The sequence below is a fragment of the Henckelia pumila genome, chromosome 2 (genome assembly GCF_033568475.1).
Source record: "Henckelia pumila isolate YLH828 chromosome 2, ASM3356847v2, whole genome shotgun sequence".
Classification (NCBI taxonomy): Eukaryota; Viridiplantae; Streptophyta; class Magnoliopsida; order Lamiales; family Gesneriaceae; genus Henckelia; species Henckelia pumila.
In genome coordinates, this window is record NC_133121.1 from 124,111,592 (window position 1) to 124,133,136 (window position 21,545).

At 31.5% G+C, this 21,545-nt stretch overlaps 4 protein-coding genes across 4 annotated transcripts; all 4 read left to right on the forward strand.

Annotated features, from left to right (window-relative positions):
• The first annotated feature begins 375 nt into the window (after positions 1-375).
• LOC140884700 (calcium-dependent protein kinase 29) lies at positions 376-8,446 on the forward strand. The gene is made up of 8 exons (XM_073291541.1): positions 376-1,096; positions 6,450-6,593; positions 6,707-6,859; positions 6,948-7,063; positions 7,201-7,371; positions 7,541-7,668; positions 8,041-8,140; positions 8,253-8,446. Exons 1-8 carry the CDS (start codon positions 376-378, stop codon positions 8,337-8,339), a joined length of 1,620 nt encoding a protein of 539 aa, XP_073147642.1. The 3' UTR covers positions 8,340-8,446.
• A 602-nt stretch (positions 8,447-9,048) lies between these two features.
• LOC140884846 (uncharacterized) lies at positions 9,049-10,846 on the forward strand. The gene is made up of 4 exons (XM_073291726.1): positions 9,049-9,451; positions 9,809-9,911; positions 10,305-10,466; positions 10,565-10,846. The coding sequence occupies exons 1-4, from the start codon at positions 9,177-9,179 to the stop codon at positions 10,751-10,753; spliced, it is 729 nt and encodes a 242-aa protein (XP_073147827.1). The 5' UTR covers positions 9,049-9,176; the 3' UTR covers positions 10,754-10,846.
• Positions 10,847-12,362: 1,516 nt separating this feature from the next.
• LOC140880346 (uncharacterized) lies at positions 12,363-15,720 on the forward strand. Its single transcript, XM_073284701.1, has 9 exons — positions 12,363-12,616; positions 12,807-12,934; positions 13,573-13,653; positions 13,750-13,838; positions 13,987-14,061; positions 14,321-14,385; positions 14,464-14,538; positions 14,782-14,967; positions 15,431-15,720. The coding sequence occupies exons 2-9, from the start codon at positions 12,812-12,814 to the stop codon at positions 15,514-15,516; spliced, it is 780 nt and encodes a 259-aa protein (XP_073140802.1). The 5' UTR covers positions 12,363-12,616; positions 12,807-12,811; the 3' UTR covers positions 15,517-15,720.
• Positions 15,721-17,469: 1,749 nt separating this feature from the next.
• Positions 17,470-19,299, forward strand: LOC140880345 (peroxidase 64). The gene is made up of 4 exons (XM_073284700.1): positions 17,470-17,702; positions 17,802-17,990; positions 18,386-18,548; positions 18,695-19,299. The coding sequence occupies exons 1-4, from the start codon at positions 17,493-17,495 to the stop codon at positions 19,090-19,092; spliced, it is 960 nt and encodes a 319-aa protein (XP_073140801.1). The 5' UTR covers positions 17,470-17,492; the 3' UTR covers positions 19,093-19,299.
• The last annotated feature ends 2,246 nt before the right edge of the window (positions 19,300-21,545 follow it).

Sequence of the window (21,545 nt, forward strand, 5' to 3'; positions counted from 1 at the left end):
TTATAAATAAATAATAAATAAATAAATAAATAAAACCGTATATTACACTAAATAGTATAAAGAAAAGAAAGAGAGGTACCAAAGCAAAGAACCCAAAAAAAAAAAGCAGATGACGAGCACACGCATCCCCCCATCCAAGAAATTTGATGACAAAATATAGAATATTCTTGTTAAAAAAATTTCTGATAGAATGATGATTTAATAATTTTCAACATCGTATTTATTTTAAGTATTTCGAAACTTTGAAATCAATAAAATATTAAAAAACTGTATGTAGATATTATTTCGAAACTTTCTAATCAAAATTTTTTATAGTTTTATTAGCAGCCACCCGGCCCTTCATACTTTGTTCTCTAAAAAAAACACTTATTCCAAATGGGATTGTGCTTCACCAAACTCAAAAAATTCAAAGACATCCCAATATCATCATCGCCACCACCTCCCCCTCATCACCGATATTCCGTCCCGCAGCACCGCCCCGCCCCAGCATCACCGCCGTGGAAACCATCTTCTCCTCCTCCTCCACGAATCGCCACCACCACGGCCACGACCATGACCACGCAAAGGCCACCTAATTCCAATAATATTGGACCCATTCTTGCCAAGCCTTACACGGACATAACCAAACTCTACGATCTCGACAAAGAACTCGGCAGAGGCCACTTCGGGATCACCTATCTCTGCACAGAAAAGGCCACTGGTATCAAATACGCATGCAAGTCCATCTCCAGAAGGAAACTGGTGACCGAAAAGGACATACAAGATGTGAGAAGAGAGATCTTGATCCTTGAGCATCTCACGGGACAGCCCAATATCGTGGAGTTCAAAGGGGCTTATGAAGATACAGAACACCTTCATTTGGTGATGGAGCTGTGCAGCGGAGGCGAACTTTTCGATAGGATCGCCGCCAAGGGGAGCTACTCAGAGAAAGAAGCGTCCGGGATCGGAATGCAGATTCTGAACGTGGTTCATGTTTGCCATTTCATGGGGGTCATGCATAGAGATCTCAAGCCCGAGAATTTCTTGATGGTGAACACGACTGAGGATTCTCCATTGATGGCTACTGATTTTGGCCTCTCTGTTTTCATTGAAGAAGGTAATATTTAACAAACATTTCCAATTAATTAATATACCGTATTTAAGTATAGAGTTTTGATATGGTGATCAATGTTTTAATTGATTAAACATTTGATATAATTAAATTTTGTTAATCCTTTCTTGAAGTATTTGATTATTAATTAATGACGTTGCAGTTGGTTCGTCATCTGTGTTTTGTTTGCTTTAATTTAATCCAAATATTTGCATGCTTCGGAGGCAAGTAATAATGGTTGCTGCAAATGCGACTTTATTTATTCGATCGTGCTAGTTTAGTTCACTTCATCCCATCCTTTTGTGTTTTGCAAGTTTAGTTTTTTAATTAAATACACACACGCACAATGTTTATTATTGGGAAAATTGTTTTTTCTGGTTTGGTAGGTTCGTCACTTTGCGATTTTGATCTTCTATATTTTCATATCTCAGTTTTACTCTTTTATATTTTCAAATTTCAGTTTTAGTTCGCTATCTTTATTTTTTGGCAATTTTAGTCCTTTTCCGATGTGACACTGATGTTAAGCTGACATGTATAGTGTCACGTAAACATTTTCGAAAAAAAAATAACTGAAATTACCAAAAATCGGAACATGTAGGACTAAAATTGAATTACCTATTACATCTATAAATATGTGAGTTTTAATTGTGAATTTACATGTCTATCCTTTTCTATTAATACTATATAATTAATGTGTTTTTTCAATTATCTATTTATGTGTCTCTTCAACTAATTAAGTAATTCATTTAAAAAATTATATAATGTACTTTTTAAAATAAAAAAATTAAAATTTTGTACATCTACTATTTATTATTTGGCCTTGTTTTGATATGCACTGTTTTAAATAAAAAATGATAATCTATTACATATATAAATATGTGAGTTTAATTGTGAATTTACATGTCTACCATTTTCTATTAATACTACATAATTAATGTGTTTTTTCAATTATCTATTTATGTGTCTCTTCAACTAATTAAGTAATTCATTTAAAAAATTATATCATGCACTTCTTAAAATAAAAAAAATTAAAATTTTGTGCATCTACTATTTATTATTTGGCCTTGTTTTGATATGCACTTTTTCAAATAAAAAATGATAATTTTGTGAATCTACTATTTATTATTTGATTTTTTTATTTTTTATTTAATTTATCTATTATATATCTCTAATATCTAATCTAATACTATAATCTATACTATAACTATAAATATATGAGTTTCATTTGAGACCAATTTTATTTTACCTTTATCTAATATAATAATATAATCTATACTACAACTATAAATACATGAGTTTGATTTGTAACTAATTTTAACCTCTTATTTATTTGTGGTTGTGAATTTACATGTTTACCCTTTTCTATTAATACTACATAATTAATGTGTTTTTTCAATTATCTATTTATGTGTCTCTTCAACTAATTAAGTAATTCATTTAAAAAATTATATCATGCACTTCTTAAAATAAAAAAAATTAAAATTTTGTGCATCTACTATTTATTATTTGGCCTTGTTTTGATATGCACTTTTTCAAATAAAAAATGATAATTTTATGAATCTACTATTTATTATTTGGTTTTTTTATTTTTTATTTAATTTCTCTATTATATATCTCTAATATCTAATCTAATACTATAATCTATACTATAACTATAAATATATGAGTTTCATTTGAGACCAATTTTATTTTACCCTTATCTAATATAATAATATAATCTATACTACAACTATAAATACATGAGTTTGATTTGTAACTAATTTTAACCTCTTATTTATTTGTGGTTGTGAATTTACATGTCTACCCTTTTCTATTAATACTACATAATTAATGAGTTTTTTTAATTATCTATTTATGTGTCTCTTCAACTAATTAAGTAATTCATTTACAAAATTATATCATGCACTTTTTAAAATAAAAAAATTAAAATTTTTTGCATCTACTATTTATTATTTGGCCTTGTTTTTATTTGATATGCATTGTTTCAAATAAAAAATGATAATTTTGTGCATCTACTATTTATTATTTGGTTTTTTTATTATTTTATTTAATTTCTCTATTATATATTTCTAATATCTAATCTAATACTATAATCTATACTATAACTATAAATATATGAGTTTCATTTGTGACCAATTTTACCCTTATCTAATATAATAATATAATCTATACTGCAACTATAAATATATGAGTTTGATTTGTAACTAATTTTACCCTCTTATTTATTTGTGGTTGTGAATTTACATGTCTACCCTTTTCTATTAATACTACATAATTAATGTGTTTTTTCAATTATCTATTTATGTGTCTCTTCAACTAATTAAGTAATTCATTTAAAAAAATTATATCATGCATTTTTTAAAATAAAAAATTAAAATTTTGTGCATCTACTATTTATTATTTGGCCTTTTTTTATTTGATATGCACTGTTTCAAATAAAAAATGATAATTTTGTGCACCTACTATTTATTATTTGGTTTTTTATTATTTTATTTAATTTCTCTACTATATATCTCTAATATATAATCTAATACTATAATCTATACTATAATTATAAATATATGAATTTTATTTGTGACCAATTTTACCCTTATCTAATATAATAATATAATCTATACTCTAATATAATAATATAATCTATACTACAACTATAAATATATGAGTTTGATTTGTAACTAATTTAACCCTCTTATTTATTTGTGGTTCGTAAGGTTGTTTATGTCATTTTTTGCACAAACTTAATAGAGTCATTTATACTATAAATAACTCTACCAAATTTCATAACCTTGTAGTTTTAATGTTTAGTGGAAAATGATATTTCTAGGAAAAATAAGAGCTAATTTTTTTTCTTATTTGATGTAAAATGGAAGGTTTATTGATTGATGCATGGTAATTGGATCCTTGTGTTTTCATTTATTTATTTCGGTAATGTGTGTTAATTATTATAATCGACTACCCACTTTAATTTTTGTGAAATTAATGTTTTTTTCCTTTTCATAAATATAAATAAATTTTAATTTCATCTTCGTGTCTTTGATTTTATTTCAATATGAAGGATATAAAGGCGTCTAAATTTTTTCAATTTGGTTTCCATATTTTAATTTTTTTTAAAAAAATTAATTTTACGTGTAATTTTTTGCTAATAGCCACAAATAGAATAAAAAATTAGAAAATTAAAAAAAAATCCACAAGTGCCTTTAAATATGTCAGTAAATGTCATTTTTTTAGTTTCTTTCCAATGAAACTGGGTATTGAAACAGGTAGATTATAAATGCGCTTTTGTAAATTTGTCTAAAGTTTATTTGCAATAAAATTTGATTAGTTGATTTATTTTCAATTTCATTTATATATTTTATTCTTTTATCTATAATTTATTTGTGGTTCATAAGGTTGTTGTGCATGTCATTTAATTTTATGTACTAATTAATATAGTCATTAATAGTATACTTAACTCTACTTATTTTGATAACCTTGTAGTTTGAGTGCTTAGTAGAAAATGATATTCCTAATACAAAAATAAGATCTAATTTTTTTTAATTATTTGATGTATAATGGAAGGATTATTGATTGATGCATTCGAAGCGTGTGTTTGCATTTAATTATTTCGATAATGTGTGTTAATTATTATGACCGACTATCCATTTTTTGTAATGTATTTTTTTGTTTCCTTCTCATTTTCCTAAATATAAATATATTTTTCATTCATTTTCTTGTATTTGATTTTTTACTTCGATATTAATGATATAAAGACGTCTATATTTTTTGTTTGGCTTCTAGATTTTTTTGTTTTTCAACCTTTACATATAATTTTTGCCTAATAGCCACAAGTAGAATAAAGAGATTAAAAAAAATAAAAATACTTAAAAAAATCCACAAGTGCCCTTTAAAATATGTCAATATATGTCATTTTTTTAGTGTGTCTTTCCAATGAAACTGAGTATTAAGAGCATGTGAATTTTAAGTGTGCTTTTGTAAATTTTTCTAACATTTATTTGCACTTTAATTTTATTAGTTTGATTTATTTTCAATTTTATTCATAGAAAATAAATTAATGAGAAGTTTTAAATGATATAAATTACTTTCTACTTTTGAATTTAATGTAGACTATATATAATATAATATTAATTATAGGAAAAAAAATTTACATGTGACGTTTGATTCTTTTTTTCTTAAAACACATATTATATTTTTTGTTTTAAAATATGTGTTTTTATTACACATATTTATTTAATTGATCATATATATCATGAGAAATTTTATTTCCCATGAAATTAATTTTCATCAATATTAATTTACAGAAGAATCAATGTGACATAAAATTAACTATTTCTATTATGTAACTCTAAAAAATAGAGAAAGGTTTTAAATGATTGAAAATTTCGCACAAACATGAGTGATATTGAATTTAATAACAATTTTAGGGTTTTTATTTAACATTAATACGATCATTTTTTTAATTAAGAAATTTTTTCGAGGCATAGAGCTTGAGTTGTTGTGCAGTTTAAAAGATTTGAATTGCACCGTCACCACCAGCTAAAGCTATTGGTAAGTGTCATACAATCGGTCCTACATTATTTTTAGGATAATACTACATGTTCATGGAGAGTTACACGTTTACACATTACACTTACAATTACATGATTATCCCTAATACATTTTTGAAAGATTTTTTTTCCAAATAAAGTGTTGGGATAATCATGTAATTTTAAGTATAATATGTAACTCAACGATGTATAACAATCCGTGTACATGTATAACACTACCATTATTTTTATTGGTTTTATTTATTATTAGTATTAATTTAATGGAAAAAATACTCTATATGTCCAAATTATGTAGGTCATGTTTTTTTTTTTGTCTCAAATGTATAATAATATTTATTACACTCTTTGACTAATATACATTTATTAACTATATCTTAAAAATTATGCAATTATTTTTTGAATACATTAAATAGGGATAGAATGAGGAGTTTGTACATAATTTGTTTTCCAATATTTTTTTCTTAATCCGTGTGAACAAATAGGTCTATATAATTAGGACGAATGAAGTATTTTTTTTTATTTGAAGAGAGTTGTCCTTACATCAAGATCACACAAAAACACGGATTGAAAAGTGTCTTATTTGGATAGGTGAATATATATTATTTATTGTAATGCACAACGTTTTCCTAAAAATAGTATTATTAAATGGATTTAGACAATATCTAAATTTCGTGATCATGTTTTCAACCATTAGTCATCCACGTGCAGCGCACGTGCACTTTTCTAGTATATAAAAATATAGAAGACCGAAATCGCAAAGTAACAAACATAGAACTCTTTGTGACGGATGATTTCATGCACATAATTATTTTAAGGAAGAACCTATAGAGAGATAGTCGGAAGCGCGTATTACATCGCGCCGGAGGTGCTTGGACGAAGCTATGGAAAGGAGATAGACGTGTGGAGTGCTGGAGTCATACTCTACATACTTCTATGTGGATTTCCTCCTTTCTGGGCTGGTAAATTTTTAAAGATTATTCTTATCAATCATATTTAGTAAAGGGACGAATATATTATTATATAATTTATTTTATCTGTATCAAAATGGCATTTAATTTAATTTAATTTCCAGAAACGGAGAGAGGCATACTTGAAGCAATCAGGAACAATCACGTAGATTTTGATAGCTCTCCTTGGCCTTCTATATCCAATGCCGCAAAGGATCTCCTCAAAAAATTGCTGACCAAAGATCCCAAAAAGAGGATCACTGCTGCTGAGGCCCTTGGTATTTTAGAAAAAAAATATCTTATCTTAATTTGAAAACGAGCATTATATTAATTTAATATAATAATTTATCATATGTTAAATAATAGAGCACCCATGGCTGCAAAAAGATGGTGAAGCATCCGATGCACCAATTGACAGTGCTGTATTGATCAGGATGAAGCAATTCCGGGCAATGAACAAGCTGAAGAAGCTTGCTCTTAAGGTATATATTATATATATATGATCAAAGTTTACATTTTTGAGCTAAATAATTAACTTCCAAAAATTGGAAAATCTGGCTCCTAATTAATTAACCAACCATTTGGGGCTACTATATATATTGAGAATATTTCTTTGAAGGTAATGGCAGAAAGCCTGCAGTCTGAAGAAGAACTCAAGGGATTGAGACAAATGTTCAACAACATCGACACGGACAGAAGCGGTACAATCACATATGAAGAACTCAAAACTGGCTTAACTAAGCTAGGATCCAGGCTCAGCGAAACAGAAATACAACAACTGATGGACGCCGTATGAATTTCTTTCGATATATCGATCGCATCTAAATTACCATGTGCATGCATGCTTTTGGTCATATGCATATGTAACACTGATTTAATTAATTAATAAGTCTCCCCATAGATTTTATATTAATCTTATCATTTAAGACTCATGAGATTCCTGTTTTGAACGTATGCAGGCGGATGTGGACAGGAATGGAACTATAGACTACATCGAGTTCATTACTGCAACTATGCATAAGCATAGACTCGAGAAAGAAGAGATTTTGTTCAAGGCGTTCAAGCATTTTGATGTGGACAATAGCGGGTATATATATACAAACGCCGGCCTCTAACTCTATGATAGATATTGTTATAATCGAGTGATCTTTAACCTGAAATCTCGTCTCAAATATAAACCTTAGTAACACATCATCCTCTAATTAACTTCTAAAACTTTGAATCCACCTAAATGAATAATCTCAATGTAGCTAACACCAAACTTAAATTCAAATAATGTTATCATATATAAAGAAAACCAAAAAACTAAAACAAATTAAAGAGCTCTTTATTTGAATTAGCATGCACATCATCTGGGTTTATTCCTAGTCAATATATAGTACTTTTGAGCCATGCTAAGTGGTTTACTTAACCCAATTCCATTTTCTTGAAAAATTAATATATTGGATATATCAACCAGATTTATAACAAGAGATGAGCTTAGACAAGCGATGGAAAAATATGGAATGGGAGATGATGCTACAATCGATGAAGTCATCAAGGATGTAGACACTAATAATGTAAGCATCTATATTTTTATTTTATTTTTTTAAATCTATGGTGTACTTTTGCTTTTGCATTCACATTTAATGGGAAATAGAGGATGATTGAATTCTAAGAATTATTGCACAGGATGGAAGGATTAATTACGATGAGTTCGCGGCTATGATGAGGAAAGGCACCGTGGAAGTTGATGGACAACAAAGAAGAGATTATTAAAATGTACCGTGATTTTTCATATTTGGAACTCACAGTCATCTTTTGTACTTCGGTAAATTCCTATTTGGAGAAAAAAAATTGAAATTTGGATTTAAAATTATATTAATATTTTTCAAAATATTGTTAAAATATTATTATAGAAGAGTGGTACTATGAGGTTGGTTTAGCGGGGGTCCTCAACCCATAATTTTGGATTTTGGTAGGTCGGAAAATTGTCAAACAAAATCATTTTTTTATGTGATGGAATGGGACCGACTTGGATGATTTAACTGGTTTTGATAACTCTAATGAATAAATTAAACGAAAAGAGTTGATATTTACACTATATTTTGTGTTACTTACATTACAATTTATGTGTCAAATTTATTTATAAGCGGAGAGTAAATAACTAAAAATAAAGGGTAAATATCAACTACATTATACAAGATGGGGTTAAATAAAAACTTCAAATAAGGTGAAAAGTTTCAAACTTGGAATTGAAGTTTGAAATCCTCCAATGGCAAGTACCTTGGAAACTTGGACTATTGCATTGTATTGGGGCGAAGGAGAAGGATTAAATGGCAAAAGCCAGAAACTTATTATTGGGTCATATGATATGGGCCAAGAAACAATGGCCCCAGAAGAATAAAACAGACCACAACCCATGAAAAACAGGCATATATATATATACACACACACAATTTCAGTATTGCAATTTTGTGGCAAAAATAATCCACATGGAAGACTCAGATTTAGCTGCATTCGGAGAAATAGTACAGGTGTTGTGTTGCAAACTCTGCATCCTACTTCAAACGGCACACAAAACATAGCCATTCGAAAAAACCCAGATTTGAAAACATGGATTTCTTGCGCAATGATACGAGATATCGTGGCTGTATTGTGCTGTTTTGTCTATGGATATGCTCCTTCCTAATCGAAGCTCCGGCCCAGTCTCTGGTGAAGCAAGAAGGGTTTTGGTTCGGCGACCAACCTGCCAGTTCTGAATCAATCTTGATCGAAGCTTTCTTCGACCCGGTTTGCCCCGACACTCGGGATTCTTGGTCACCTCTCAAAACAGCCCTAGACCACTACGGCTCTGCCGTTGCTCTTGTTGTTTATACTTTTCCGTTGCCGTAAGTTTCTGGGTCATTTGATTTCCTTTCGGGGTTCTTTTTTTTGGTTAAGATTTTGAGGAGGGATTCCTTCTGGTTGCATTCTAGTAGTTGATACAGAAAATAATCTGGCATAAAACTCGTAACTTTACCTATATATGACTTGTTTTTGAAAACTGAAAATGTCGGGTTCAATTCAAAATTTTGGGTGGACTGTGCAAATTGATGGGCGATCCTTTGGGATTGTGGTGTGTGCAGATTCTCAGATAGGCCAAAGTTATGCAATTTGACCAATTAAGAATGTTCAGGGCAAAATTCGAGCCACAGTGAACGCGTTTGTGTTCTTGAATTTGTCTGATATATTTCTTAAAAATGCAGTTATCATGATAACGCTTTCGTGTCTTCCCGTTTGTTGCATGTCGTCAACAAACTGAACGCCTCAGCCACATTCAATGTGCTGGAAAAGATTTTCGAGCATCAGGTGGAGTTATTTTTTATACAATGTGTGTATCAAAATCAAATATAGACAAAGGTTCCGGATTTTTTCGCCTTGTTTTTGTCGCTTTGATATGAAAGAAGATTAATGTAATTAATAAATTTAGTATAGTTTTTGGGTTGATCGAACTGTGAATTTTGTGTCTTTGTTGTTCGCCTGGAGTGATTACTGATTCGATTACTGATCTACTTGATCTCTTCTTGAAAAATTTCCGAATCCTGCTTACTTGAATCATGTACAATTATATCTGAATCAGTTCACTATGAATCATGTGGAATACCATTTTTCTGACGTTGTCCCGGGCTTAATAGTTAAGGTCATACAAGGTACTTTAAACTCAAGAATTTTGGGAGTACTGAAATTTACATTGTTGAACAGAAAAGCTTATATGGGGCAGCAACGTTCAACGCATCGAGATCAATCGTGGTGGACAAGATGGTAAAGTTTGCGACCGATGCACTTGGAACATCGTACCTCTCTTCGATCAGATCTGGTTTTACAGACCCGAAGACCGACCACGCAACAAGAGTCTCTTTCGAGGTACAATCGTGCACTTGCGAAAAATTTATGAAGTTTAGCTTTGCTGATATCTACTTGTTGACAACATTTCAATCTTTTACCACCTTGTCTGATTTCAGTACGGTTGCATACGAGGAGTTTATGGCACGCCTTTCTTCTTTGTGAACGGATTACCCTTGACAGACGTGGGCTCGGAGCTGAGCTATGAAGAGTGGAGAAGGGTAATAGATCCTTTGGTGAATAAATATGGCATTGGCAGAGGAAGTAGTAGTGAGGATTCTGGTCTCAGTACTCTTCGGAGTAAATGATGTGTGAAAAACCGAGAACTTTCCTTCTCTTCCTTGTATCATGCTGTACAATTTGCTGTCGTTTATGTGGAATAAAAACTCTTGTTCGAAATATTACACTCTTTCATGAGAGTAGCCAATTTAAAAACACGGTTATAAAATTGAAGTAATTTTTTTTTTTTTTAAAAAGAAAAGTTTAAATTTGGGGGCGTTTAGATTATGGCCAAAAGAGTGTGTTTGGTTATAAAAGTCAATCAAAAAATCATTTTATTTTTGTGTATTTGGTTATAGTAGTCAATCAAAGAAAATCATCTACCCGACTCGTCTTGATCATGATAAAAAGTAAGTTTGGATTGAGTCAAAATTTTAGCAACAAGTGCCTGAAAAGGAGATATAGATAGTGTTTGAGAGAGCTTCTAAGAAGTATTTATCAGCTTTTCGTTAACAAAATTTCACAAAATTTTAAATTTTTGTTAACGTAAAAGCTGAGAAGTGCTTTTAAAAATCTCTCACAAACACTGCCATAGACTATTTGGGTTGAGGGTTAGATCTAACTAGCTACTCATTTGTTTTAATAAGTTAAATATATATTTATCACATATTGTCTTTATAAATTTTAACATCCTCGCTCTTTCTAAATTTTAAAACATATGATGTCATGGGATATATCCCGAGATATCGTCTGATATCTCGGGATATATTTATTTTTTCACATGAATTTAGACCGGAATTTATGATAACAAGCAGGTTATTGGTGGTAAGTGATGTCTTATAATTATTATTGGATATGAGCCTTACAAATATTCACTATCTATATCTGGGCTTGCACTTGACGAATATTAGGAGATCATGGGTCACATCTCATCAGATCATAGGAGATCCTTCGATCCTACCCCATGGGCATTACCCCTTGATGTGAGCCCCATAATTTGACCAATCATGTGCTTCCACCTATCACATGGGGTAAAACCCATGGGATATGATGAAGTTTTCCAATCATGGGTCTTTTTCTCTCATGTGTGGGCTGACACCTGTACACGTCTTCCACGATCTACATGACAGGGAAGTTTATATATATTGCTTCTTCGTGATTATACATACAACGTGGGAAGGGAGTTTTTGCACTTTCTTCCCCATGATGTCTCTCACAATTTTCTTCTATTTTTTCTCCCATGTTTATCTGCCTGACTTAGGCAACGGAGGGGTCATGCCGGGAGAAATCCTGGCACCCCCTAACCGGTTTATTCATGATTTTCAGGCAAGAACAGTCGAAGGATTCATAAAGATGACGAAGGAATTTTTGGGATGTCATCAACATACTACATTAAATATTTAAGTTTTTAAACATTTATTTTTTCTGTTCTCAATTTTCATTAGTTTATCATAGCCTATAGCTTGGATTGAATTTTTAAAACTCTACAATAGGTAACATAACTGAAAATCTCAAGCTGAGATTACATTTTTACTAACTTAAAACTTTTATAATAATCGAATTCAATAATGAGAAATGTTTTTTGAATATAAATTTAAAAAACCAAACCTGATTGGACCCGTACGCTTTAAAGCTTGTACTTTGTATTATTATTGTTTTTGTTTTAAAATATGAAACTTTGTGGCCTGAACGTATCCCAGCCCCAGGTGAGGTCAACTATAACAGAATTTAGCATGCAAATATGAGGCTGCGGTTTAATCCCAAAACGGATTCCCCCTAGATTTTTCTATTAAAATATAGAAAGAAAGTACAAATGTGAGCTAGGGCACAGCCACTATAAATAGCTAAGGAGATTGCAGGGCGGCGGTCTGCACGTAACGAAGAAACTCAGCCAGAGACGAGGGCTTGTCTTTCGTGGAGTTTGAAAATCTTATCCTTGCGTACATTTTCAGGTTAAATTTTTTTTTTTGCTGTATCTGTTACTGTAATCGTTCTAAATTTGGAAAGGAATCCGCAATGAATATCTCTAGATCTGTTGCTTTGGATTTTTTTTTCTTTATTTAATTTATCTGCGGATTGATATGCGAACAATTATTTCAATTTTTGTGATTTCTTTTTTTTTTTTTTTGGTTGCTGTTGAAGTGGACATGGATCGGTATCAAAAGGTGGAGAAACCTAAGGTGGAGACAACGATTGATGTTAACGAGATTCGAATTACGAGCCAAGGCAGGATGCGGAGCTACATCACTTATGCCATGAGCTTGCTTCAGGTGTTCATATTTGCACGTTATGTATTCTTTTTGTTGTTGTTGATGTTGTTATATGTCAAAGTTACTATTTTTTTTTAATTGTTTGGTTCAATTTGTTTTGGAGTGTGACGAATTGAAGGAATTCTGGGCCTTTGGTGACGTTAGTGGTGAATATAAAAATACTTGCCCATCCTCGGCGATTGTTTAACTCTAGATGTTATGAGTGTTATATTATTGCATTTGCACGTGATCTTGTATTATTTTTTAGATTTTTTAATCATTTAATCTGATGTCATGAAAAAAAATTTCGTCAGATTTCGTGGCTTTGTTATTACGCATTTTCTTTTTATTGCATTCTTTCGGAGGTTATATATGGATTTGGTTATTAGACAACGTTAGTGGAGTAACAGTGTATATCTTGGAATTCGTAGGATTACTTTCGCAGTAGATGTTGCATTTTTTTTATAACTAGTGTTTAGTCTATTGTAATTTGTTTGGAATGCATCGGTTATATGGCTTTCTTTCTTTATTTTTTAAATCCAAAGGGATTTTCGTGCTATTCTGTCTCCTTGCATTTTATTTCTGGGCAAGGTTATTCTTTGGGCACATGCTTACCTATAGTGTTTATCATTCTCAAGTTATCATTTAATGCAACTTAGGAGAAGGAGTCAGATGAAATAGTGTTCAAGGCAATGGGCAGAGCCATCAATAAAACAGTGACAATCGTGGAGTTAATCAAGGTTGTCCTTTTCAATGATTTTATTTTGTTTCTCGGTTATCCATTATTTATGGTTGGGGTGTTGATCCAAAATTACTATTCATCGTCTGTCAAATAGAGGAGAATTGTTGGTCTGCATCAAATTACCGCAATTCAATCCACTGATATAACTGACACATGGGAACCATTGGAAGAAGGTCTCCAAACGTAAGACATTTCAAATTTATTGTAATTTGTACCAAAAAATCTCATTGAAAGAAAGATGCTTTTGAATTAAAATGTCCTCACGTCGAGATTGCACAAATGTGACCATTTGACTAGCCAGCCTTTCTGACAATCTTTGCTTATACTACAGGCTTGAAACCACAAGGAAAGTTTCGATGGTCACGATTACTCTCTCGAAAAAGGAGTTGGATAAGAAAAATATTGGGTAACTGGTTTAAGAATTTTCTGTTTTTTAAAATTACTGTTCTGTTCTGTTTGATTTTCCTTGTCCAGCTTTAAAATATATAAACCACTCCTACTTTGACTAGTTCTTCGCATTTCTTGAGGAACAAACAATAAGTTTAATAAAAGTTAAAGATTTGCTTCTTGTTTCGTTAGTTGTAAAGCAAAAGGAGCTTTTTCCAAGTCTTTCATTACGTAACTGTCGCTGTGGAAGTGGGACAATTATTTGTTGTGATGTGCAGGTACCAACCACCCATACCAGCTGACCAGGTTAAGGTTGCAACAGAGCTCGACTATGATGGAGGAGGTGTCAAATTTCGTTACCTGTGATTGTTCTTCATATTTCCGCTCAAGGATATTTGTTTGAACTAGTTTATTTACGCAGAGGGATCACCGTCTACCCAAGGAAGAGGCCGATTTGGTAGGGGGAGGGGCAGGGGGAGGCCCAGAGCCCCAGCTGGTATAATTTTTGTTTGATCACGCCTCTTAGTTTAAAAATTTTAGATCACTAACGCTGCTTGTTTTGTACCTAATGTTGAAAAGATATTTAGTGTTTCTAAACATTTTATTACCGTTTCTTCAAATATATGAAACAATTTTAAATGTTTATGGCAGTTCTTTTTGCTGTATTGTGATGTATGTGTGGAAAGTCGAGTTTAACTCTGAATCCACCTATGATGTATCTGTTGTTTTGATTGCTTAGGGAATGGTTTTGCATCAGCCGAGTATGAGGATGGAGGCTATGAACGGAATCGTGGATATTCTAGGGGCAGGGGACGGGGCAGAGGTTATGGTTACCGTGGCCGTGGCCGTGGAAGAGGAGGGTATGATGGTCCTCAGGTGGATAACCAGTACAATGCTAGAGGCTACGATCAAGAAGCTCCTCGTGGTACTATTTCTCATTTTTCTTTTGATCGTTAACTGTATCATTTAGATTCACATCTTCAGCAGTTTATGTCTATTGGTTGTCGCCAATGATCTAGATGTAGGCTGTAGTACTATACTTGTTGCTTGTCTGTTCAATTGTCCCACTTGATGCTGCTCTCCCATATGGCTTCAGCAGTAGTTGGCCAGCACAGCCATTTTTCTGTTGTGGCGTTTTATGTATCCATCTTGCCAGTTCCAAAGTAATTAATTTATATCAAATGAAAGCTGGGATTCCATTTACCACTTTGGAAGAAGGGTGATAGTATTTTAGTTTATGGAATACATTTGCACTTGATAACTTCGTATTTTTGGTTAATAGTTGTAAACAAACAAATATTTTGAGTAATTACTTTTTTCAAGTCGTATTCATGTGGAACATTCTTCTATCTTGGTCATCCCGACTCTGTCTGTTTCTATCTGTGCAGGTCGTGGCTGGGGGAGAGGCACTCGTGGCAGGGGCCGTGGATTCCGATCTAATGGGCCGATGAATGCTTCTGCTGGAGGTGCTTAATTATTCAAACATTGTGGCTATTGTGTGAGAACATATTTATAGACGAAATATGTATCTTTCGGGTTATCAGTAGTTTTAACAGTAGGATATTGTAGACTAACTTGGCAGGCCCTTGCTCCATGAGCGTTTTTGTTTTCATTTTTCGACTGTGGTTTCATGATTCATAGTTAGCGCGATCCAATTATAAGCTGATACATTCTTTAATTTGTATGTCTTGATGAGCTTGTTGGTTGATGCTCTATTGGTATCACTCCCCAATTTTATCCTTTTCATCCTCCAAACACGTCTTTGCTCCATTGGGATGGACTAATCTATAGGATTAGGACCATCTTTTACTCTTTAGCTCATTTTCAAATCCATGATTTTGACTCTTTGAGTTCCCTTCATTTGTAGATTGGTCTTTTCGTGACATACCATTTTGGCTTAGCAATATTGTAACTAAAGACATATGGTTTAATATTATTATTAGCCTTCAAAAAAAAAATCCATTATTTTAAAATCTCCTGATTTATTTTAAGTTTGAATCAGTCATAATAAAATATATCTTAAATCTCCTACATTTATTTCTCTCTTTTTTTAAATGCCCTACCAGTTATTTCATGTTCATACTCAAATTTTTCAAACAAAACAAAATGCGAAGTTCTTCATGGACGCATAAAATGAAGAGGACGTAGTTATAATATTATAATAATTATAGTGACAATTTAGTAATGGCTATAATTTAAAAATTTAATAAAGAATAATTTAAAACAATATAGTTTAAAATTGATTGTAGTTCTTCATTTATGACCCCTATATGAATCTGTTTCTTCGGTGTCATCCTTGCTTTTATAATATGTAATTTGTAATCCAAATATTCTTGAATAAATAAATAAATTATATGTATACATAGTTCGAGAGATGTGATGCCAATAAAAGAATAACTAACCTAAAATTGAAATGTTAGAAGTATGAGAATGATTATATATATATATTTGATTAATGATCCTATGAATGGGGTCAAAGAAAAGCAAAAAGGCTTGTAAAATTAGTTAATGAACTTTATTTGTTGAACTCTATCCACCAAAGAGCTTTGCTTTCCCCCTAATTTATGTACGTATGATTAATAATTGCATTTAACATGATCCATAAGCATAGTACAAAAGATCAGTTGAATTATCTTCGGTTGGGTGGTCGTACTTCAAACCTAAAAGAACAAGTTTAGTTTGTACTATTTTTTCATGGGTTTCCCTCTGCTCAAGTACTTAAAAGTTTAAAAAAATTTCATACTTCATTAATTGTAATATAACAATAAATTCCTTTGATTTAAGTTTCAAGATCCCTATTTATTTACTATAGGTCCTACTCTTAAATCTCACGGACCTAAACGAGTCAACTATACTCTTATTACAATTAAAAAATAATATTTTTAGCATAAAAAATAATATTTTTTTAATAATTGAACCCAAATTGTCAAATATAAGATTATCTCACAAAATTGAGTACTCGTGAGACCATCATATGATCAGTTTTTATCTAGATTTAAAAGGTGCGACAAATTAATTAAATTTTGTATTTTTAAGTTTAACATGAATGGTCATTGCTTAGCAATTAAGATGGAGTAATAATTCATTCTCAAATAAGAATAAGAGATTTTCTAAGCAAAGAAAACCAAACGAATTTGTCTGGTCATTTTCATACTTACGAGATACTCAAAATATATATGATATATCAGTTGTAATTTCGCATCATAATTATGAATTCGCATTTTCATTCATACTTAAGTTAATAATACACGTACAATACTAGATCGTATTATAATAAATTCTCGTAGTGGTTCTAGCCCACCAAACATGCCAACAAACAGTGGAGAGGGCCATTTTTTATTTTTTAATTTTATCGTACTTTCATGCATGAGATATCTCTATAAATACCATTCAATCATGTCAAAATATTAATCAACGAGAACAATATCAAGCTCAATTAATTCATATAATATGGAGATCATATCCAAGTTTCTGGTCTCTGTTATACTCTTTTCTTCAACATTGATCACATGTTTAAACGCACTGAGTGTGAATTACTATCACCAAACATGCCCCGGAGCCGAGTCGACGGTCGCCAAATATGTGAAGAAAGGACTGCTGAATGATAGAACAGTCCCGGCAGCTCTACTCAGGATGCATTTCCATGACTGCTTCATTAGGGTATAGTATTAAACATATTATATAAGTTTTAGTGCTATATAATTTATGAAGTTCGAATAATATTTTTACAACAACGTCGAGTTTCAAATTTTTTTGAAGGGTTGTGATGGTTCTGTGCTTCTGGATTCAAAGGGAGGGAACCAAGCTGAAAAGGATGGGCCACCAAATATATCGTTGCATGCATTTTACGTAATAGATCATGCAAAGAAAGAAATAGAGGAGAAGTGCCCTGGTGTGGTCTCTTGTGCTGATATCTTGGCTCTTGCTGCTAGGGATTCTGTTGCCCTTGTGAGTGCAAATTAGTTATGTTTTTAGTGTCAATTAAAACATATTTTGATTATGGTAAGATTCAGTGAATTAATGGATAATTAATTAATGTTTGTGAGCTTTCGAAAGAAAATTTTTATACCGAGTTTTCTAAAGTATAACATAACGATCTGTTGTTTGGAGTAAATTTGCTTTGAATTCTCAAACTCAAACTAAAGTTTGCAGTCTCTGCCAGAAACAAACATTTTTGCCCTCTAAAAGGTATCTCAATTGCTATTTTAAAATGATCAGATGTCTTGACATCAGTTTTATGACATATATATTATATATACAAATGAATCAAATATGTGATTGAACTGCTTAATGCTTATTTGTATTAATGGCTATTTCATGTCATGTATGATTGTATATGTTAGTCCGGAGGTCCCACTTGGGATGTACCAAATGGAAGAAAAGATGGAAGAATTTCAAAGGGAAATGATACAAGACAATTACCGTTTCCAACTTTCAATATAACTCAATTGCAACAAAGCTTCTCACAAAGAGGTCTCGCCGTTGACGATTTAGTCGCATTATCAGGTAATTATAGTCATTATGGAGTCCCATGATTCTAATACTAGGGGTGGGATAAACTAGTAATATTGTTACCATTGTCATTGCTCCATCAATGCTACTGCCTAAATAAGTGTTTCAAGCAAAATGTGGTAAATTTGCATACTATGCAGGAGGGCACACACTTGGTTTCTCCCACTGCTCATCTTTCCAGAACAGAATCCACAACTTCAACGAGAAAACGGACGTCGACCCCTCGTTGAATCCGACATTTGCTGCGAGTTTAAGGCAGGTTTGCCCAGTGCACAACAAGGTTAATAACGCAGGCTCTTTCTTGGACTCCACACCAACAGTGTTTGACAATGCATACTACAAATTGCTTCTTCAAGGAAAGTCCATTTTCTCCTCAGACCAGGCTTTGCTTACAACTTCAACAACCAAGGCATTGGTCACCAAATATGCTTCAAATCAGCAAGAATTTTTTGAGGGATTTGTCAAGTCCATGATCAAAATGAGTAGCATTGGGGGTGGTGGAACTGAGATACGCCTCAACTGTAGAGTTGTCAATTGATCGAGTATTTGATGTCTTTCTTTATATATTGTTGATTTATTTGTGGTTCTTTTTCTTAATTTCTGACTTTGGGATTTATTAGTGTTTGCAATTCGAGGTTTGGGGAAATAAGTAGGCTTTTTACGTTGGTTCCCGATTGTTGGTCGAGTAAATGGGTGATTGAAAAAAAAACATGTAATCGTTTAACTGTAATGATTTTTCATGTACTTGAACACATCAGAGTTACCAGTTAAGCATACTTGATTTCTCAAAAAAAATAAAATAATACTAAGCAATTTATCAGGTGCCATAAGGTTGCATTTGGGGGATCAATTTGAAATCCATGAATTTGGATTGTATTTTTTACGATGAAACAATAGATCAAATTTTAAATGCATATCTTATTTAGACATTAGTAATACAAAATAGAATGGATTTCAAATGATATACTATTATTGAATAAACTCAAAATTCATCTCATGAAATATTATATAAACATAGAAGTCGTGGATTTTAAGTTGGGAAAATAAGTTTTTTGGTCCAATAACTTGTCCATGTTTTGATTTTGGTCCATTAACTTTTTCGATGTGGGTTTTGGTACACTAACTTTGCATTTTCAATGTTTTTTGATCCAATTGCATACGTGTCAATTTCTGATAGGTCCATGGCTGATGAAGTGGACCAATCAAAAGTTGACACGTATGCAGTTGGACCAAAAAACACTAAAATGCAAAGTAAGTGTAACAAAACCCCCATGAGAAAAGTTAATAGACCAAAAATCAAAGAAAGTAAAATTACTGAACCAAAAAATTTATTTTCCCTTTTAAGTTTATGATCTTACTTCTCTCGACAAAAAAAATACATTTGAAATCCATATTTGAAGTTCATCCATTCAAACGCAACCCAAAGGAATTGGTCAAATCCATTCAACGTTAAAAGTAACATTACTTGTGTATAGAAGATGAGATTACATTGGGGAGAATTAGGAAAAAGGGATTGAAACCTAATGTATTTAAAAAAAAGATTCAATTTTTAATTTATATATATACCCTTGGTTAGGTTATTAAATTTTTTTTTTTATTAAATTTTAAATTTAAAAATCTTATTTTTTTAATTCAACTTATGTTTTTGGCCGACCCAAACATAAAAAAATTTTGAGCATACCCAAATTTGAGTCTACCCAAGCTTTTTCATGCTTGGTTGGAGAAGCTTTCGGTCGACCCAAGTATAAAAAATCTTGGGTAGACCCAAACTTGGGTCAACCCAAGCTTTCCCATGTCAGCTCTTGGGTCGACCCAAGCTTTTTCTCGCTTAGGTCGACCCAAACTTACTCTTGGGTTGACCCAAGCTTGTACTATGGAAAGAAGTTTTGCGCGTTGCGGTAAGTTGTTTTCCGCAGCTCACCGCGCGCTGCGGAAAGAAGAATCGTCCGCTTCAAAAAAACATTGTGCGTCTAAAAAAACATTCATAATTACACAATTTTGTCCAATGTTTATTGATAATTTTGCATGTATTAAAAATTTATCCACTAATTTCACGAGTATTTTTTATATTCGTACATGTTAACGTATGAATTCGCGAATTTCACATGTATGCTTTAAAATCGTACTTGTTTTATCATATAAATTCGCTAATATCACAAGCATGTCTACATATAATCGTATATATTTTACAATATGAATCCATTAATTTCATAAATATGTTCTATAAGTTTGACCGATAATTATATAATTTTGATCAATAATTACACCATTTTTTCCAATGTTAATTGATAATTGTACATGTTTTAACATTTATCCACTGATTTCACGAGTATGTTCTATAATCGTATATGTTTTAATACATGAATCCGCTAATTTCACAAGCATGTTCTAAAATCGTACATATTTTAACATATGAATACGCTAATGTCACAAATATGTTGACCTGTAATCGTATATATTTTAACATACGAATCCGTTAATTTCACAAATATGTTATGTAATCGTACAAGTTTTAACATATTAAATATGTTAATTATATAATGATGCATGTTTTAGCATATGAATCTGCTAATGTCACAAATATATTCTATAATGATATATGCTTTAAGATACGAATCTGTTAATTTCACGACTATGTTCTACAATGATACATGTTTTAACATATGAATCCAATAATTTAACAAGTATGTTCTATAATCGTAAATGTTTTAACATATGAATCCACTAATACCACAAGTATGTTGATGAAACTTAAAATTAGTAATTATTTATATGTTAAAAAATGTGTTTTAAGATTTAAGTTTTATTAAAATTATAAATTTATATTGTTTTAAGTGTTATGTGTTTATATTTAAATGTTTTACAATATGTTTATTCTTATTTTAGTTTCTTTTATTTATTTTGTTAAACAATCTTAAATAAACCAACAATGAAACTTTGAAACCTTGCAAATTTTATAATTTATGTACTTAAATGTTATAATAATATTTT